The 19087-nt window shown below is 42.4% G+C and overlaps 1 protein-coding gene across 1 annotated transcript in view; it reads left to right on the top strand.

The window, feature by feature from the left end:
- The window catches only part of SI (sucrase-isomaltase), a 328081-nt gene that overhangs the window by 120369 nt on the left and 188625 nt on the right, over positions 1-19087 (top strand). The window contains exons 14-16 of the mRNA XM_068280942.1: positions 5212-5325; positions 13485-13569; positions 15409-15526. Coding sequence (XP_068137043.1) covers positions 5212-5325; positions 13485-13569; positions 15409-15526 — 317 coding nt within the window. The remainder of the gene's footprint in view (positions 1-5211; positions 5326-13484; positions 13570-15408; positions 15527-19087) is intronic.

Below are 19087 nucleotides of genomic sequence, written 5' to 3'. Positions count from 1 at the left end.
CGGCGGAGCAGGTAATGTATTGCAGCTGTATTGCGTCGGTCGTCAAGCACTCGAACGCCGCTACCCACGGGCAATTGACGGTAATCTCCCGCACGGAGCGATCGACGGGATAGATCTATTTCGGGACGAAATAGATAGAAATTTAGCGTTAACGATTTGACAGCAGATTCGATCCCAGTGATAGAATCTGCTGTCGATCGGCAGGGAATCGGCCCAGTGTATGGCCAGCTTTAGCCATACATTTAGCGACTATCAGTGACAGTGACACAGGCTGCAATAAAGCTGAGGACCACACACACACACGCAAAGTAGGGCGGGAGAGGTGCACAGGTATGAGCTGGCTGATATTCACACACTGGTGTCAGGCAGCAGGGACTAGCTTTATATGTGCTACCAGCGCGTCATAACAAAGGTCGCATTAAGGGTCCTGCACATGCGTGGTTGTCTAAAGAGTGAATCCATATGAATCCTTATGGCGATTGGCGACCGGTGTGATGACGCACTGAAAGCACACAGGCACAACTGCAGCTGAAGTCACTGGAGCTACCCGCTGGACCACAGAAGGCAGGAAGAAGATGCTGGGGGACCTCGCGGGTTGCAGGGGGTGGCTTGAGGAAGCCCCAGGTAAGTCCATATTTTCATTTTAGCCCACTGCTCAGGGACCCTTTAAAACAGAAGGTGTTTATGTTTATTCAAGTTGGAATGAGTCTATAAAGCGTCCCACAGTGCACCTCTGCTGAATATGCAAAGCATCCTTTTGTTGTCCCCGATAGGCCAATTTTCTGGTTCTGGAGGTGTGTTTAGCTATCGGGGACAACAAAAGAATGAATTGCATATTCAGCAGTGATGCACCATGGGACACCTCAGAGCTCACTCCAACCTGGAATATTCGCAAATACCTTTTGTTTTAAGAAGGCAAAATTCTGTTTTACATAACATTTTTTGATCCCTTTCAGCTCCTTACAGATATCTAGGTTTGTCATGAGCTTGCTGGGCAATGTTTATATTCCTAAATGTGTTCCTTGATAAAGAGGCACAGAAATGTCTAGAAATTTTAGATTTATGGAAATATTGCAGAATAAATTAAGACAGAGAATGAGAGTACCAACTATTTTGCATATTTAAAAAGTGCTACCAGCTTATGTTTTTACACGCTCATTTTCTAGTAGCCAAACATACAGAACCCCTTACCTTGCCACAGAACATATACTGTAATTGATGGGTCAATTACTGACTTATAAAATAATTACAAGTATGTGTTACATTTTGTGCTGTCTGTTTTGTTCCACAAACCCTTATGCTATATGGCTCAGTCCACACTACGTACGGTGGCAGAACAAAATCCGTGGTCCGGGCTCCACTGTTCAAAAACTGAAACGCAAACAGATCCGTGCTGCCCTTTTGCAGCATACATTTCCAGGTCTGTTTGCATTTTTAAAAATGTGCCCCCAGCTCTGTCCATGAGTGCAGGAGCCGCCGAGCTGGAGGGAGCAGCAGTGTAGTCCTGCCAGAAGTTTAAAAGAAAGCGGAGCCTGTCAGATGCTGCTAGCACAGGTTACTGAATCACAGGGCTGCAGAATTTGGGTAAGCCAGGATCCAAAATGGCCACCAGCTGCAGAAGAGGCGGAACCTAGAGCTGAAAGAGGAAGAGTACCCACCTCCAGGGGGTGGACACAGAGAGCCTGCATCTTACTCAGCAGTTTTTTTTTTCTGAGCATGCTCTGACTGAGGCACTACACCTGCTATTGACGAAATTCTGTTTTGTCCCCACTTTTATTGCCTGATGAAGCGGGCTGGGCCTGCAAAACGCATTGCACTGTTTTTGGGGTACCGTATAAGAAATGTATTGATTTATATGAAGACAGGATCTCGTGTCTGCTTTTGGGAGGCAAGCCCACCACTTCCTCCAAACAATTTTTAAAAATGTTATTGACTTTTATCCTGCTGGCGCCTCTGTTCTACATATGATATGCCAAGCTGGCTGCAGTGATTAAAGAGGAACTCCAGTGAAAATAATGTAGTAAAAAAAAGTGCTTCATTTTTACCATAATTATGTATAAATGATTTAGTCAGTGTTTGCTCATTGTAAAATCTTTCCTCTCCCAGATTCACATTCTGACATGTATTACATGGTGACATTGTTACTGTGGGCAGGTTATGTAGCTCTTTCTAGCTGTTCTGGCTGTTACAGACAGCTGTAAACAGCTATTTCCTGTCTGTGAACATTGTTACATTGTGGCAGTTTGCCCAGAGTACCGCGGTATTCAGAGCTTCTTGTGGGAGGGGTTTCAGCACAAAATCCGTCATACAGCGCCCCCTGATGGTCTGTTTGTGAAAATCATTATATTTCTCATGTAAAAGGGGGCATCAGCTACTGATTGGGATAAAGTTCAATTCTAGGTTGGAGTTTCTCTTTAAGAGCGCAGCAGAGATGTACAGTGAACCTGAAGACTGTGCAGAGAGAGAGAGGCAGGAAGAGTAATCAGCTGATTAACCTCCTTAGCGGTAACCCCGTGCTGGACACGGGGTAAGCCACCGGAGTGTGCCACTCAGGCCCTGCTGGGCCGATTTACATAATTTTTTTTTTGCTACACGCAGCTAGCACTTTGCTAGCTGTGTGTGCATGATGATCGCCACCGCTACCCGCCAATTCGCCGCTATCCGCGCCGCCCCCCCATCCCAGACCCCTTTCGCTGCCTGGCCAATCAGTGCCAGGCAGCGCTGAGGGGTGGATCGGAATGGCCGCTGACGTCACAACGTTGATGACGTCGGTGACGTCATGGCGCTCGTCGCCATGGCGACGGGGAAGCCCATACAGGGAATCCGGTTCAGAACGGGATTCCCTGCAGGGTAAAAGCGCCGGCGGCGATCGGAGGGGTGGGAGGGATAGCGGAGGGAGGGGGGAAGCATGTAGCTAGCGCTAGGCTAGCTACATGCTTTAAAAAAAATTTTTTTAAAGTGCTGCGCTGCCCCCTGGCGGATTTATTGTACCGCCAGGGAGGTTAAGAAGTATTCAGAGTAGAAGGCAGGAAGATATGAGAGAAGATAGTAAAGCTGGAGAGATGATTTCCTGTATACAGTGAGACAGAATCTATAACAACAGTGCCTACAGGAGAGGAAAAGATAAACTTGTCACAGAAGCTACATTGTGGAAAAATGAATGTAAAGAAGGCTAATTGTATTAATGTATGAACTTCTCCTAGCTCAAGCCAAGCGTTCAGGTATTCTCTAGAGTTATAGGCTGTGTAAAGAATCCAAAGACTTTCTATCTGTGAAGTGAATCAAACTGCTGCCAAGAGGCCTCAGGAGTACAAGTTATGAGAACCTTCCTGCAGTCATTTCTCTGAATTGTATTTGTTCATATAAAGAAAAATATACTTACCTGTGGAGGTGATGTTCTGAGTTCCTGAAAGAAAAAGAAGTTTATTATAGATTTTATTTAAAGCAGTTCAATGAATTTAAGTAGGAGTCTACCTGTATGATAATCTGCAGTAACTTGGATGGGGTCCTATGGAGAAAATTGAAAGTTTCTATCAAATACTCATTCAATACCAGGAACTAAAGATTGTAGGTTTGAATCACACTTACCCAGATGAACCTTGGAGCATTGGAACTGTTTCTCTGCAAAAGAAAGACTGCTTACACAGGATGAGTAGGTTGCTATATTTCCTTGTGGATTACAACTCTTGATTGGCCAACAGGAAAACAGAGCCTTTGTTCCTACAAGCATTGAGCATGGAAGATGACTTCTGAGTTAGAGTGAATAAAAATGAATATATCTGCTTAGTTCTTACTATTTAAAGATGCATGCAGAAATAGAGCACTTAGTTGAACTAAAGCATGGACTGAGACTGAGTAATGTGGAAAAGTGCTTAGTAAGGTGTTATTTATCTTTGCTGAAAAAGGAAGTTTATTAATGTGCTTTGTCACTGAACTTTTATTCTTTATAATTCAATACAAATATTCTTACAAAATCTAGATTGGTGTCTGGAAGACTTCTTTACAGTTCAAGCATTACAGAGGGGTTACAGCATTTAGTAAGGGGGGCAGCGGGGGCAATGGCAGGGAGGGGGGGTTGGCCCCCCCTCCCTCACCTGGGTCCCCCCCATCCCTGCTCCCCCTCCAGCTATGTGCGCTGTAGTATCGGCAATCAGCGATCGGGGAAGCAATAACCTTCTCCTCTGCTCACCGCGTAACTTCCTGCAATGCCGCCCTCTAGTAAGCGGCATTGCAGGAAGTCACACGGCGAGCAGAGGAAGAAAGGTAATTGATTTCCCGCTCACCGATTACTATAGCGCACATAGCTGGAAGGGGAGTGGGGACCCAGGTGAGGAAGAGGGGGTGACACCCCTCCCCGCCGCTGTGCCTGCTGCCCCCTTCATGGCTCCTCCCCTTTTGGCTACCTGTGGACATCTATGGGGGTGACATTGAGGGGAGGAGCAGGCAGTAGGCAATTGGGATCTCCATCCGTTTTCTGTGTGCAAAATATCCTGTGTAGAGGGAGATCCGTTTCTGTATTGCCTTGCCCTACCCATCCGTGTATTCGTGGTCCATAAAGTCCCAACAAGTCCAGACTCTCCATCAACTTTTTCAAAACGGATCCCACAGATCGCCCACGGATCAGTTTTTGAAGTGTGTGAAGACGGATGCTATTTTTAACATTGGTATCCATGGGTCCGGTTTTGGTCCGGGCCAAAAAATGGAGCCACGGAAAGCAAAAGTGAACCGAGCCTAATTCATATATCACAATAACTAGTTCAGATTTTGCGATATTAATAAAGAACAAATAATTTTCATAAAATTCAAATTCCATGGACCCCTGAGTGTATCAAGATTCAAAGCCTAGAACTGCCAATAAGCTAGCTGGCGGCAACTAGCTGATTTACCAGCAGACAGAGAGTTTGATTGGTTAAATTTAATTTCCTTGGTGGGTGAATATTTGCACAGTGGGAAAACAGTATACTTATCAATTTTAAGTATTAATATGGTTTCTAAGTTAGAAGAAATGAAGAAATAGTCTCAAGTAAAAATAAATAAATAAATAAAATAAAAGAAAGTGTTAAAAAAAGGTGAAGTAGAAAAGAAGAACATGCATTAGCTTAGCTTTTAATGACTTTTACTATAAAGCTTTAAAACACAAAACAACATAGTAATTGTAAACATTATGGTACATTGCACGGAACATAACACAATCTTATTTCTCTCTGATAGGTTTGGCCTGGAGTAACAGTATATCCTGACTATACTAATGATGCCTGCACACAGTGGTGGATCGACGAGTGTTTGGAGTTTTACAAGCAAGTGAATTATGATGGCATATGGATTGTAAGTACAATAAAATGTATTACCATTTTTCATTTTGGGTATTCAAATGTGGAATATTTAAAAGTAATTTTTGATAAATCTACTCAGATGGGACATTTTCAAATATGGTCTGCTCCGGCATTGTGTGCAAATGTTCTAGTTGTCCTAGGATTGTGTTTCAACATCCCATTAGGCTCTACAGTATGTGCAATCGTCCCAGTTTGGAGCTTTTTCCAAGTGTGTTGTAGTTCTCCAAAGGGCGAGCAATAAATGCCTGCCTACTGAGTCAGATTTGTTTCCATACCCTGGAGATCAAGACATAGTAATGCCATTCCACCAATCCCAGCTAGGATGTATCGGTCGATTCTGGAAGGCAGGGGGCAGCACTCGGGAGCCCAGGGGCAATTGTCTTGTTTGTCCCTTTGGAAGTTGAAACTCTGGTAGTATTGCCTTGCAGTGTGACACAGCTATCCTTAATGGCATTTTTTTCTGTTTTTTTTATAATTGGGGTCTTGCTACATTGAATGTAAATGGTTTTTCAGCTGATCGTGATTTTTGTTTTTTTTTTATATTTACAGCTTTGTAGTGCACTCATAACCTTTGCTGTGTCCTCAGCAGTGTGTTTCAAAAATGTTAATGCCCCAGTGGTGTGTTCCAGTTTTCCAGTTTCTCCCATTGTGTTTCTTCACTTTCTATTGTCTTCAGTAGGATTTTCCTACATTTCAGTGTATGCACTACAGTAGTGTGCCTTAAAGTTCATACACACCTACCAACTATCTGACCAACTATCTGCCAAACTTGTCTGTTTATCCCCATTCACACGCTCAACAGCAGTCTTTTATGCAGCACAATTGTCAAACAGCTTTTGTTGTGAAACACGTTGAAACAACTAAAAAAGTATTGGATTGACTTCTTATCAGGCTTATCAGCTGTTTGAACAATAGCAAAATACTTTTTTCAGTTGTTTCAACTTGTTTCACAACAAAAGTTGTATGGGGCTTAACAGACAAGTTTGGTAGATAGTTGGACAGAAACAGAGTTGGAAGTTGTGAACCTTTAGCGTTAAAAGGCCCTTAGCAGTAGCAGTGTTCCTCACCTCTTTGAAATTTAACAGGTTCTTCTGCAGAGTTTGTTAGCTAAGCAAGGTGTTCCTTCCACTGACTGCAGGTAGACATTCTCTGCATGTAGCATCAAAGTCACATGACAGAGAATGGCCTCAATTCACTAAGCTTATCTCCTGTCTGTAATAATATTTCTGAGCTATTTATAGAGATATCACCATGGTTGATAAGGCATGTAGTATTCAGGAAACATTTTACCTTAGGCAAACCTAAAGTTTACTCTTCTGTCTATAAGTTAAAGGGAACCTAAACTGAGAAGGATATGGATTTTCCTTTTAAAATAATACCACTAGTTACCTGACTCTCCTGCTGATCCTGTGTCTCTAATACTTTTAGCAAAAAGCCCCTCAACAAGCATGCAGATCAGTTGCTCTGACTGAAGTCAGTCTGGATTAGATGCATGCTTGTTTCAGGTGTGTGATTCAGCCACTGCTGCAGCCAAAGAGATCAGCAGGACTGCCTGGGAACTGGTATTGTTTAAAAGAAAACATCCATATCCCACTCAGTTAACCACCCTGGCGTTCTGATTAAATCGCCAGGGTGGCTGCGGGAGGGTTTTTTTCAAATAAAAAAAAAACTATTTCATGCAGCCAACTGAAAGTTGGCTGCATGAAAGCCCACTAGAGGGCGCTCCGGAGGCGATCTTCCGATCGCCTCCGGCGCCCAGAATAAACAAGGAAGGCCGCAATGAGCGGCCTTCCTTGTTTTGCTTATATCGTCGCCATAGCGACGAGCGGAGTGACGTCATCGATGTCAGCCGACGTCCTGACGTCAGCCGCCTCCGATCCAGCCCTTAGCGCTGGCCGGAACTTTTTGTTCCGGCTGCGCAGGGCTCAGGCGGCTAGGGGGGCCCTCTTTCGCCGCTGCTCGCGGCGAATCGCCGCAGAGCGGCGGCGATCAGGCAGCACACGCGGCTGGCAAAGTGCCGGCTGCGTGTGCTGCTTTTTATTTGATTAAAATCGGCCCAGCAGGGCCTGAGCGGCGACCTCCGGCGGTGTTGGACGAGCTCAGCTCGTCCAGACCGCTCAGGTGGTTAAGGTTCCCTTTAAGGTGAGATCTCTAAAGTTAACATTTCAATCCTTAACCACGTTACCCCCACAGGTGCAGATATCTCCGCCCCTTTTTCCACCCTGTCAACACCAGAGACAGAGATATGCGCACCTCCCGCCGCTACCGCCGCTGTCTGCGCTCCCGATTGAGCGCGCGATCCCGCACTCGTGCACACCGCCGGCCGCTCGCCCGGAGATCAATGAGAAGCAGCGCAATCATTGTGAAAAAAAAAGTTTTCCAGCCTCATTGCTCTTCCTGTAAGCGTCCTTCTGACGCTTACAGCTTGCATGAGCAAAAAGTTACTGTGGCCATCTTGTGGCCAAATAGTAAAACTACACCCTAAACACCCTAAAGCATTTTTCATATACAAATACATTAGTTTTATACTATAAATTAACCCATTACCTCCCACACTCCCCAATTATTAGTTTTTTTGTAATAAAACAAATGACAATAAAAAAAATACATAAATAGTTACCTTAGGGACTGAACTTTTTAAATATTTATGTCAAAAGAGTATAACACTGTTCCTTTATAAACTATGGGCTTGTAATTAGGGATGGACGCAAAAATGAAAAAAATGCACCTTTTATTTCCAAATGAAATATTGGCGCCAAACATTGTGATAGGGACATAATTTAAATAGTTTTATAACCGGGATACATGGGCAAATACATTTCATGGGTTTTAATTACAGTAGCATGCATTATTTAAAAACTATAATGGCCAAAAACTGAAAAATAATGATTTTTTCCCCACATTTGTTCCTATTTTCCCATTAAAACACATTTAGAATAAAATAATTTTTGGCATAATGTCCCACCTAAAGAAAGCCTAATTGGTGGCGAAAAAACAAGATATAGTTCATTTCATTGTGATAAGTAATGATAAAGTTATAGACGAATGAATGGAAGGAGCGCTGAAAGGTGAAAATTGCTCTGGTGTTTCAGGGGTAAAACCCCTCAGTTGTGAAGTGTAATAACTACTGAATTCTAAAGTTAAAGACAGGCTGTTTATTATCTGCGTGTGAAAATAACTACAGAGGAGATAACTTAAAGGAATACTATCAATACTCAAGTGTTCTAAAATGACAATGTGCAAATAATGTCTAAGTAGCTGTGTAAACATTTTCCTACTTTTCATGCTAAATATCAGAGGCAAACGCTTTAATTCATTGTGTATAGAATTTAGCTCTATTGGGACAAACCATTCGCAAAGGAGGGTCTGCTTCAATGCACAGCCAGTGTTGTTTTTTGCATATCAGACTACAGAGTATTTTTCCCTGAAAGCAAAAAAATAAATAAAAAGCTGGAGTTTCACAGACAATTATATGTTTAAAAAAGTTAAATTTTCTCTGCTCTCTTGCAGACAGCTCAGGAACATGCAGCTTCTGAGAGCTTTCCCTCACACACAGAGTTACACAAAGAGTTAATTGATACACTGTGAGGGAACACCCCTCCCCTCATTATTAAGTACCGTTTCCACTACTGCATTGTGATTCTGTCGGGAAAACGCGTCAACAAATCTACATGCGGTTGCGGATTTGTTCGTGTTTGTATGCGGATTTTAATGCGGATTCGCTCGCGGTTTGTGCCATGTGATTTTTAAGCATTTTGTTTAAGCATCGACATGGGTTTTTACATGAAAAAAATGTACGCAAAAACACATGGAAAACCGCAAGACTAAAACGCTTGCGGTTTTCCTATTAATTACATTGGCCGACAAATCATGTGCGGTGTGCAAATTCTGATGGGTCTGCCGTGCAGATTTTTTCTGCACAACAAACCACACAGAATACCGGACAAGTAGAAACAGGCCCATCCACTTCTATTGCTTCTGTGAATCTGCATGCAGAAAACGCATGCAGATTCGCTGTAGTGGAAACGGGCCCTTACTCTTCTGTCAGAAATGAGCAGACTGCCTTCAGTTCAGAGTGAAAGGAATTTGTTACAATAAACAAAGGAGATAAGCAAATTAAATGTATACATCATTATTTACCAGCACTTCAGGAACTCTCTCAAACTCAGGTTAAAAAAATACGTTAATTGATAGTGTCCCTTTAAGGACTGAAGCGATAAAATAACTCTCTCACTGTGAAAATATCTCTATACCTTAACTGCCTGCCGACCGTGTCACTCCGATGGGTGTGGCCGCAGCGGCAGCCCCAGGACCTCCTAACACCGATTGGCGTAAGGCCCTTGGGGCAGGTATTGCAGGAGAACGCGCGCGCTGATGCGCATGCATCTCTGCATGAATGACGGAGCAGAGCTCCCCAATCAGTCTCCCAGTGATGATCGCCACTAGGAGACTGTTAGATGGTGAAACCGCCGTCTATTTAACCTGTACAGTGCTGCGATCTAAAGCAGCGCTGTACTGGGGACAGCCGTGTGACACGGCTGTCCCCTCCATTGGCTCAGGGGTGATTCACTGTCATAGGCTGAAGCCTATAACAGCCGATCACAGTGATAGGCTGGTGGGGGGAAGGGACGGTCCACTATAAAAATAATAAAAAATATAAATAACAAAAATATATATATAAAAAAAAGCAAACATTGAGGGAGCAATCAGACCCCACCAACAGAGAACTCTGTTGGTGGGGAGAAAAAAGGGGGGGGGGATCAGTAGTGTGCTGTGTTGTGCGGCCCTGCAGCGAGGCCTGAAAGCTGCAGTGGCCCTTTTTGTAAAAAACGGCCTGGTCTTTAGGGGGGGTTTAACACTGTGGTCCTCAAGTGGTTAATAAAGAAAGCTTCTTTAGTGAAGTAACACTGAACATACCGATCGACGTCTGGTGGTAAGTTTCCTCTTGCCTTATTATTACCAGCATGATCATAGTGAATTGAGGTCAATGTCTGGAAGCCAAGGCATAAGATTGGCTGCTAGAGGTAACTAAAGCCATGTGGAGGTACACAGAGATTTCACAGAGGGATGTGCATTGCAATTGCCATAAAGGTCTTCTTTTAAAGTTTTCTGCTAGGAAAAAATATGCACCGTGATTCCTTATCTTTTTCTGCGAAAGACCTTTACTTACAACTAACTTATTATTTCAAGCCTCCTTTAGCCAAGCACCAGATGATAAAACAGGCTAAAAAGGCTCCATTCCCATAATGCAATTCAAGTTTTCAGTGCTATGTGTTGTTAGCATGATGTGATGGAGGGGATACCTACAAACATACATATTGCTATTGTCATATACTGGACTGCAAATCAGCTGCTTGCCAATTACAATGAAACAAGATATAGCAGTTGACTTACTATATAAAGTGATTTTGACAGCATCTAAGTTAAGTAACAACCTGGTACTCAATTAAACTGAATATGCTCTTTAAATAAGACATTTTGGTTGAAAATGAACATAGCAGTTATACTGCACATGGGTTACTGATGGGAGCTATATTTAGAGGAGATACTGCCCTGAAGGCTATATTTAGAAGTGGAACTGCCCCAGGCACTTCAGAATGAATATTTTGGGCGTGAGTGTGCTGCCTTTCCTTAACAATGCTGCTTTGCTTAACTGTGACCTAGCTGTGCTAAATGTAAGTTTCTCCACCATGTGAAACCATTATCCATGTCCTGCTGTTGTACAGATTGTGTTCAGCTATAGATTCCAACATGTTTAATTTTCTATGAGCACTGCAGACAGGCATATGCAATTTTTAACAAGTAAAGTAAAAATAATGTGAAACGTAGGCCTCATCCTACATTTTTTGCATAACTTTTTTTATTGGCAGAATCACATAACGCATAGACAGCATACTCAAGTGCAGGGCCGGGTTTACTATATGGCACTGTGGGCATGTGCCTACAGGCGCCTGATGATGGAAAGGCGGCTCACTCCCCTCCCTGAGTGCCCCCTCCTACCTTACCTATGCCGATGAGAGCGTAAATGAGAAGTTACTCACCCAGGTCCTAGCATTCCACAGTTTGGCGGGGGAGGGAGGTTTGTAGGTGCATGGAGGCAAGATCTAGGATGACAGGATGACAGGACATCTGTGCCTATAGGCTCCTGTGATGTAAATCCGGCCCTGCTCAAATAAGTAACATATCACTCCCATCAGACAACGCATTAGAGTCCATCCATTTTGCTTAAAAGAACATTCAAGTAGATTATACAATATAATCGCTTGAAACAATAAACACTTCTTTTGCCATATAAGATACAATAAATAGAAACATAAAAGAAGAGACAAGAAAAACAACAGTGTGCAGAGCTGCAATAGGCCATAAGCAACCTTCAACATCATAAGTCACGAAATGAAAACCTCACAGTTGATTGACAACAAAAGTTTTTTAGCATAAGAAAACCCTGTAGTTGTTGTTGACATAAAACTGGGTGAAAAACTAGGTGTACGATCAAAACAGCTGTATTGCCTTGGCCACATTTCTGTTTTTAACATATGCAATACAAATAAACCATGGGACGTTTAAAAGTAATTCTGGCAGCTCTCAGTACAGAAGTCTATAGTCAGAATTCATGCATCAGATACAGCTTGCATGGTTTGACTCATAAAAATTATTGGTGGTGTGATGTGGCATCTCTTCATTTCGAGTTGCTTTCTGCCCCTTTCTTTTTTTCTCTAAATCATATGAGCAGCTAAAGCCTGCTTTTGCCCAACGCGTTTGGCTATGTTGACCACTAGGTCAGGGGATGGAATAAACAGATCCTTCACTGCTGCTCATTGTATTGCATTGAATGCACCTAAGAAACATAGTTGAAGATGCTAACAGTTTACAGTACTTACTGCTTACTGAGTCAATAATACAGGCAGCGATATTAGAATTTGGGGATGTTCCAGACACACACAGACTGCTGCCATGGTTACAGGAAGCTCTGTTTTTATATTTTTTCCATAATTAGCACCACTGGCTGCTAAAGTGGAAAAAAAAAACAGTTTTTTATGATATTAAGATACAAAATGGCTTATTTTACAATAAACTACAGTATAGCATTTTCATTAGTAAAATATGTAGATCTATTTTAACCACTGTATTAAAGGGGAACTTCAACCTAAACAAACATACTGTCATTAAGTTACATTAGTTATGTTTATTAAAATAGATAGGTAATATAATCTCTTACCCACCTTGTTTTAAAGAGGAACTCCAGTGAAAATAATGTAATAAAAAAGTGCTTCATTTTTACAGTAATTATGTATAAATGATTGAGTCAGTGTTTGCTCATTGTAAAATCTTTCCTCTCCCCGATTTACATTCTGACATTTATTACATGGTGACATTTTTACTGTGGGCAGGTTATGTAGCTGCTTCTAGCTGTTTTGGCAGTTGGAGACAGCTGTAAACAGCTATTTCCTGTCTGTGAACCTTGTTATATTGTGGGAAACTGCCAAAAGTACCTCAGTCCTCAGAGCTTCTTGTGGGAGGGGTTTCAGCACAAAGTCAGTCATACAGCGCCCCCTGATGGTCTGTTTGTGAAAAGCAATAGATTTCTCATGTAAAAGGGGGTATCAGCTACTGATTGGGATAAAGTTAAATTCTTGGTTGGAGTTTCTCTTTAAAAGAACAGGCAAATGTTTGTGATTTCATGGGGGTAGCCATCTTTTTCGTGGGGGCAGCCATCTTTTTGGTTGAAGGAGGTGACAGGGAGCATAAGACACAGTTCCAACTGTCCTGTGTCCTGATCACCCCTTTCAGCTGCGCACACTAGCCTTCAAATCTCAATTTTTTTTTAAATTGCACCAAAACAGCAGAACGAGAACAACAACATCAGAAACCCCATCATGCTTTGCACAGCATCAGGGGAAAAATGCCAGGCAGTTTTCTTCTGTGCAGCTAAAAATGAGGCTTGGGTAAAAAAAAACAAAGTTCTGATGCTATGAAACTGTTAAAGAAACACCAAGCCTTTCCAGTGCTGCTGAGTAGATTTATAGTTTGGAGGTTCACTTTAATGTTTCTCATTTCTATGTAGCTTTACTAGGCTGTTTGCTGAAAAAAATGATATTAATATGCTTTTATAGTTTTGATCTGCTCTTATTTTTTTTATTTTTTTTAAAGGACATGAATGAAGTCTCCAACTTTGTGCAAGGATCATCAAAAGGCTGTGAAAGCAACAATTTGAACTATCCTCCATACACACCTGGTATAATGCATTTAATAATTACAATTAATAACTAGTTGAAATATTAATAAAGTATTACTTGCAACAGAGACTAACGTGCAGGGGTGCATACACACATCCAATTTTGATGGGCTGCAAATTACCAATTTTACCACTTCTATGTAGTATGAGGGCCTGCGGCTTTTAAATACTATGAAAAGCTCTCATATTACAGGATTGTGTTAAAACTGGCCAATCATTGGTCAATCAAAATTTGAAGTCTGTATGTATGCTGAATGATAAGATCATCAGTAGAAATGGTTAGGGTCCTTTTCCACTACACGCGTTCTGATGTGATTTCCAGAACGCATGCTTTTGGCTAACAATTCTTTGATTACAAAAGCACCATCAATGTAATGGAAATGTCAAGCATGTTGCTATGTGATTAACATATTCTGATTACTCTCTTCTCATGAATCAACTGAAAATTGGAAACACAATTGTTCTGTTAAAACAAATAAATGCATAAAAAAAACACATAAAATACAAACATGTGGTCACACAGGATGGTCAATAGTAGTTGATTGCTCCCTTCCTAATTTGGGTGCTGGGCACTCAATGTCTCATATATCCGACTTTTTCAGCTTTCTTCAATGAGTTATAGTAGAATATCGGTGTATTTGCTTATATTCCACTACTGGATTTCCTTGCACCCAGTTTAAAGGGCGCCACTTTTAAATGTAGTTTTTGGAATAAACTGTATTTAAAGGACAACTGCATTGAGAGTGATATGGAGGCTGACATATTCATTTCCTTTTAAGCAATACCAGTTGCCTGGCTGCCCTGCTGATCCTCTGCCTCTAATCCTTTTAGCCATAGACTCTGAACAAGCATGTAGCAGATCAGGTGTTTCTGACATTATTGTCAGATCTGACAAGATTAGCCACATGCTTGTTTCTGGTGTTATTCAGACACTACTGCAGCTAAATAGATCAGCAGAGCTGCAAGGCAACTGGTATTGTTTAAAATGAAATAAATATGGCAGTCCCCATATTCCTCTTGCTGCTTCAGTTGTCCTTTAAGCACACCTATCCTTTAAGCTTCAGCACTGAATGTTTAGCTCTAACAAGTGGTATATACTGTAAGTGTAAGAAATCAGAGTGTCCAAGCTTTAGTGTACATCAGCAATACAACCTTTTACAGCCACGGTCAGATGCAACCTAAATGTGCTCCTTGTGTTATAAGGAGCAAGGGTCCTTAAGTCATTAACTTGTTTCAATCCAGGCCAGTATATGTTCATTAGCATTTTACAAGGCAATAAATGAACAGTAAGCTCTGTAGACAATTGTCACACAAACAAAAAAGAAAATCATTATTCAGACTTGTATTGCTAATACTCAGTATATTATATGGCAGAGCAAATATCTAGTGCTTTACTGCTTTATCTTGCTCTTACAAAGCTGTATTGCTCACTATTCAGTAGTGTTCAGCACAATAAAAACACAGTTACATCAACCAGTTATCTAAACTGATCTTAGTATGCTTTCTTTGCATACTTTAATTAATATGTATTTTAAGCCTACTAAGCAAAATATAAACTGAATGCTAATTGCCATGTCATGGCAAAAGTGTTTCCAAAATATTTTTAATAGTGGCTGTAAAGGTTAATGGCAGGGTTTGTCTGCAGCTTGACTTATTGATCACCATGAACTATGGTGTTCATTAAACAGGCCCTGAGAAAGCTGCATGGCTCTGTATCAAGAAATTAGCACATCTGTAACTCAGTCTTGTAAGAAAACACATTTTTGTGGGAATTAGATAAACGTTTAAAATGATCAGAGTTTTTGGTTTACAAGGCATGTTTTTGTCTTTCCCATCAAGCGATTCTGGACAGACTGATGTATTCCAAAACACTCTGCATGGATGCAAAACAAGCCTGGGGTAACCATTATGACGTGCACAATTTATACGGATATGCAATGGTTCTATCTACTGAAGAGTAAGCCGTAGTTACGTATTTATTCAATTAAGATTGGTTTGATAGTGTATGTTTTATAGCGCTTCACAGTCTCTGCTCAAAAGTGTTCCGTAATTAAAACCTTTGCTTTGCCTGAGAACACATTGATCAAAAAATGGCGCAGCGAAGTTTGGGCGCAGGGTGACGCCAAAAGATAGCTCGCCCTGCTCTCCTTTTATTTTAGACTATTCCTCTACTAACTACCTAATTTATTAGTCCCCACATAATTTGCTTGCACCCAAATTATATTTCTTTCCCCTCATTATTCGTGTTTTGGCTATTGCCAGCACCAAAATTACTCAGTGATCGATGCTATAGCTGTAATTTACATTACAGCCTACGGCAGCGCCCCAATTCATGGGCACCGTATGACTTTGGCCGGGATCAAACTGGCAATAAAAAATGGTCTGGTCGTGGATAGTAACTGAATGGATTGTAACGGATGCGAATGAATCCAGTTTTAACCTAGGGATCCATTCACATTGGTCCGCTCTAACGGATCAAGTCCGCACGCTCCGCTGAATGGACCGCAAGTTTGTTGCTGCAGCAATTTTTCCAGACAGCGAAATGGAAATGGAGGCTGAAGCCCTGCATTGGAGGAAATGAGAAACAGATCCTATTAAACACACTGGCTAAAAATGGACTGATCTAGCCAGCAAAATCTACTTTGGTGATGGGGGTCTGGGGGGATGTGGGAAAACAGAACTGAACCAACTGAATGAGAATGAAACAGAAATAGATCCATTCAAACGGAAATTGGATCTGTTTTTACGGACCCATTTACCAGATAAGTGCCAGTGTGAACCGGCCCTTACAATTTACCTGTCTCACCTGAGAAAATGTGCCACCCAGTCATGCACACATGGAAAACTCTGCAAAAAGCCAACTGGATGACAAATAGGCTCATACAGAAAAAAAACGACATTGTTTTTTTATTTTACTACCTCATGCCTTAGTGTCCTTCAGAGAACTTTAAGTGACTTTGTAGGGCACCTGTACAAGCACTAAATTATTGGCAGAGGTGGTGCTGATCAACTATTTTGGGCAGAAATCAGGATCCCACTGTTATGTGGATGAGGTTCTACTCCCATCTTCTTGCTGCAGTCACTGCTACTGCTGTCTGTTTTCTTTGCCCTCCACCCCCACCAACTAGCTAACTGTGAGGATGCAAAGAGATGGATGTTGGACAGGGTAGGAGAGGTTGAGGAGACAGGCAGAGGCATCAGCGGTTGGTTATAGCAAGAAGCTGGTTGTTGGTGCAGGAACACAAAAGATCTAGAGGATCTGTGTTACAGAAGGTCTCTGTTAGTGGCTTTTAGAGATGTAGCGAACGGTTCGCCTGCAAACGGTTCCAGGCGAATTTTGGGGGTTCGCGTTCGCCTGCAACAAGCGAACTTTTGCGGAAGTTCGATTCACCCCCATAATGCACTATGAGGGTCAACTTTGACCCTCTGCATCAAAGTCAGCAGGCACATTGTAGCCATTCAGGCTACACTAAGCCCTGGAGCCCCACCCCCCCTTATATAAGGCAGGCTCGCTGGCCATGACACTCACTCGTGTGCCTGCTGCAAATAGACAGACTAGGGAGAGCTGCTGCAGATTTTTTCTCCTAGGGAAAGATTAGTTAGGCTCTTGGCTTGCTCCTGGCTGATTGTTGGGACACCTACCTATGCCTACCTACCTATACTGGGACTCCTACCTATGCCTAGCTAACTACTGGGACACCTACCTATGCCTACCTACCTATACTGGGTCTCCTACCTATGCCTACCTACCTATACTGGGTCTCCTACCTATGCCTAGCTAACTACTGAGGCACCTATATATGCCTACCTACCTATACTGGGTCTCCTACCTATGCCTACCTACCTATACTGGGTCTCCTGCCTATGCCTAGCTAACTACTGAGGCACCTACCTATGCCTACCTACCTATACTGGGACTCCTACCTATGCCTACCTACCTATACTGGGACTCCTACCTATGCCTACCTACCTATACTGGGTCTCCTACCTATGCCTAGCTAACTAGTGAGGGACCTACCTACCTATACTGGGTCTCCTACCTATGCCTAGCTAACTACGGAGGCACCTACCTATGCCTACCTACCTATACTGGGACTCCTACCTATGCCTACCTACATACAAGAAGATAATAAGGTTCATTGTGGACAGACCAAATTTGATCAGCTGGACAGTCACTGTTGTTCTATCATTGAGCTACCACAGCCCGGCGACCATATGGGCTGGAAAACTGCCACGGCCTGCACTCTGGCCATGTTGCGCATCAGTCCAGCACGGCCGTCACTACGCAAACAGCTGTTTGCGGTGCGTTACACATTGAGTTTGGTGTGTCAGTGTGAAGCAGAACTCTAATTACACTCCCTGATTGATGTATACAGATGCAAGATGTTTGAAAGCACTTTAGGCCTGCAATTTAGCACTTAATGTGATGTGTGCCCTTAAAACGCTGCTTTGCGTCACATCCAGATTTTTCCCCGGGACTTTGGCCATATATCCCACTCTGCCATGCCCCCCTCCAGGTGTTAGACCCCTTGAAACATCTTTTCCATCACTTTTGTGGCCAGCATAATTTTTTCTATTTTTCAAAGTTCGCATCCCCATTGAAGTCTATTGCGGTTCGCGAACTTTTACGCGAACCGAACCTTTCGCGAAGGTTCGCGAACAGGGTTCGCGAACTGAAAATCGGAGGTTCGCGACATCTCTAGTGGCTTTGTCCATATCGGAATCTGTCACTAAGGGCATCTGTCAGTATAGGGCTCTGGCGTGCATGAAAAAAGGGTTCCCGTGAAAAAAGGACCCAGCTGGATAACAAAATGGCGCTGGTGGATAATGAAATCTAATAACGATAAACATCGTTGTCAAACTTGGTTAACAATAAATACCATTGTAAAAACAGATGGGAAATAATAACGAAAATATATTAACATTTAAATCGTTAAGTAATTCAACAATACAGATTAACCCAACCCTACTCTCACACAGAACCCTCCCCAGGTGGTGCCTAAAACTATCCACTCCCCTGGTGGTGCCTACCCCTAACCACCCCCCCCCCCCCACCGGTGGTGTCTAACCCTAACCCCCCCCCCCCGGTGTTGTCTAAAAGTAACCGCTGCCTGGGTAACAAAATAATAACAAAATAATATGATAAAAACTATAATGTTGCAAGCTTCTAAAACGATAGCATACTTCAAAAACTTTAATGCTCTAATGTTGTTAATGATATTTATTGCGTCACCCACTTTTCTGATTTTTTCGCTGTATTAACGGTAATTTAAAGTCTATGGCGGCGCCCTTTTCGCCCACCCTCAGCCGGCGCCCTTTTTTCCTGCAACCGGCCTCTGTTACCGGGATCTGTATGTGTGTTCTTGACCCTCAAATGCATAACATTCACACATATTTACACTGAACCTCATTTTTTATGTAATTCTCCTGTCATTTAGTTTGCCTGGGTCACCTTGTAAACTAGGGACATCTTCCACTACAAAGCCATCTACTAACACAGAGATAAATATTCACCTTA

The sequence above is a fragment of the Hyperolius riggenbachi genome, chromosome 4 (assembly GCF_040937935.1).
Source record: "Hyperolius riggenbachi isolate aHypRig1 chromosome 4, aHypRig1.pri, whole genome shotgun sequence".
NCBI lineage: Eukaryota > Metazoa > Chordata > Amphibia > Anura > Hyperoliidae > Hyperolius > Hyperolius riggenbachi.
Note: the sequence above shows the minus strand (reverse complement) of the source record. Positions and strands in the feature narration are given on the sequence as shown.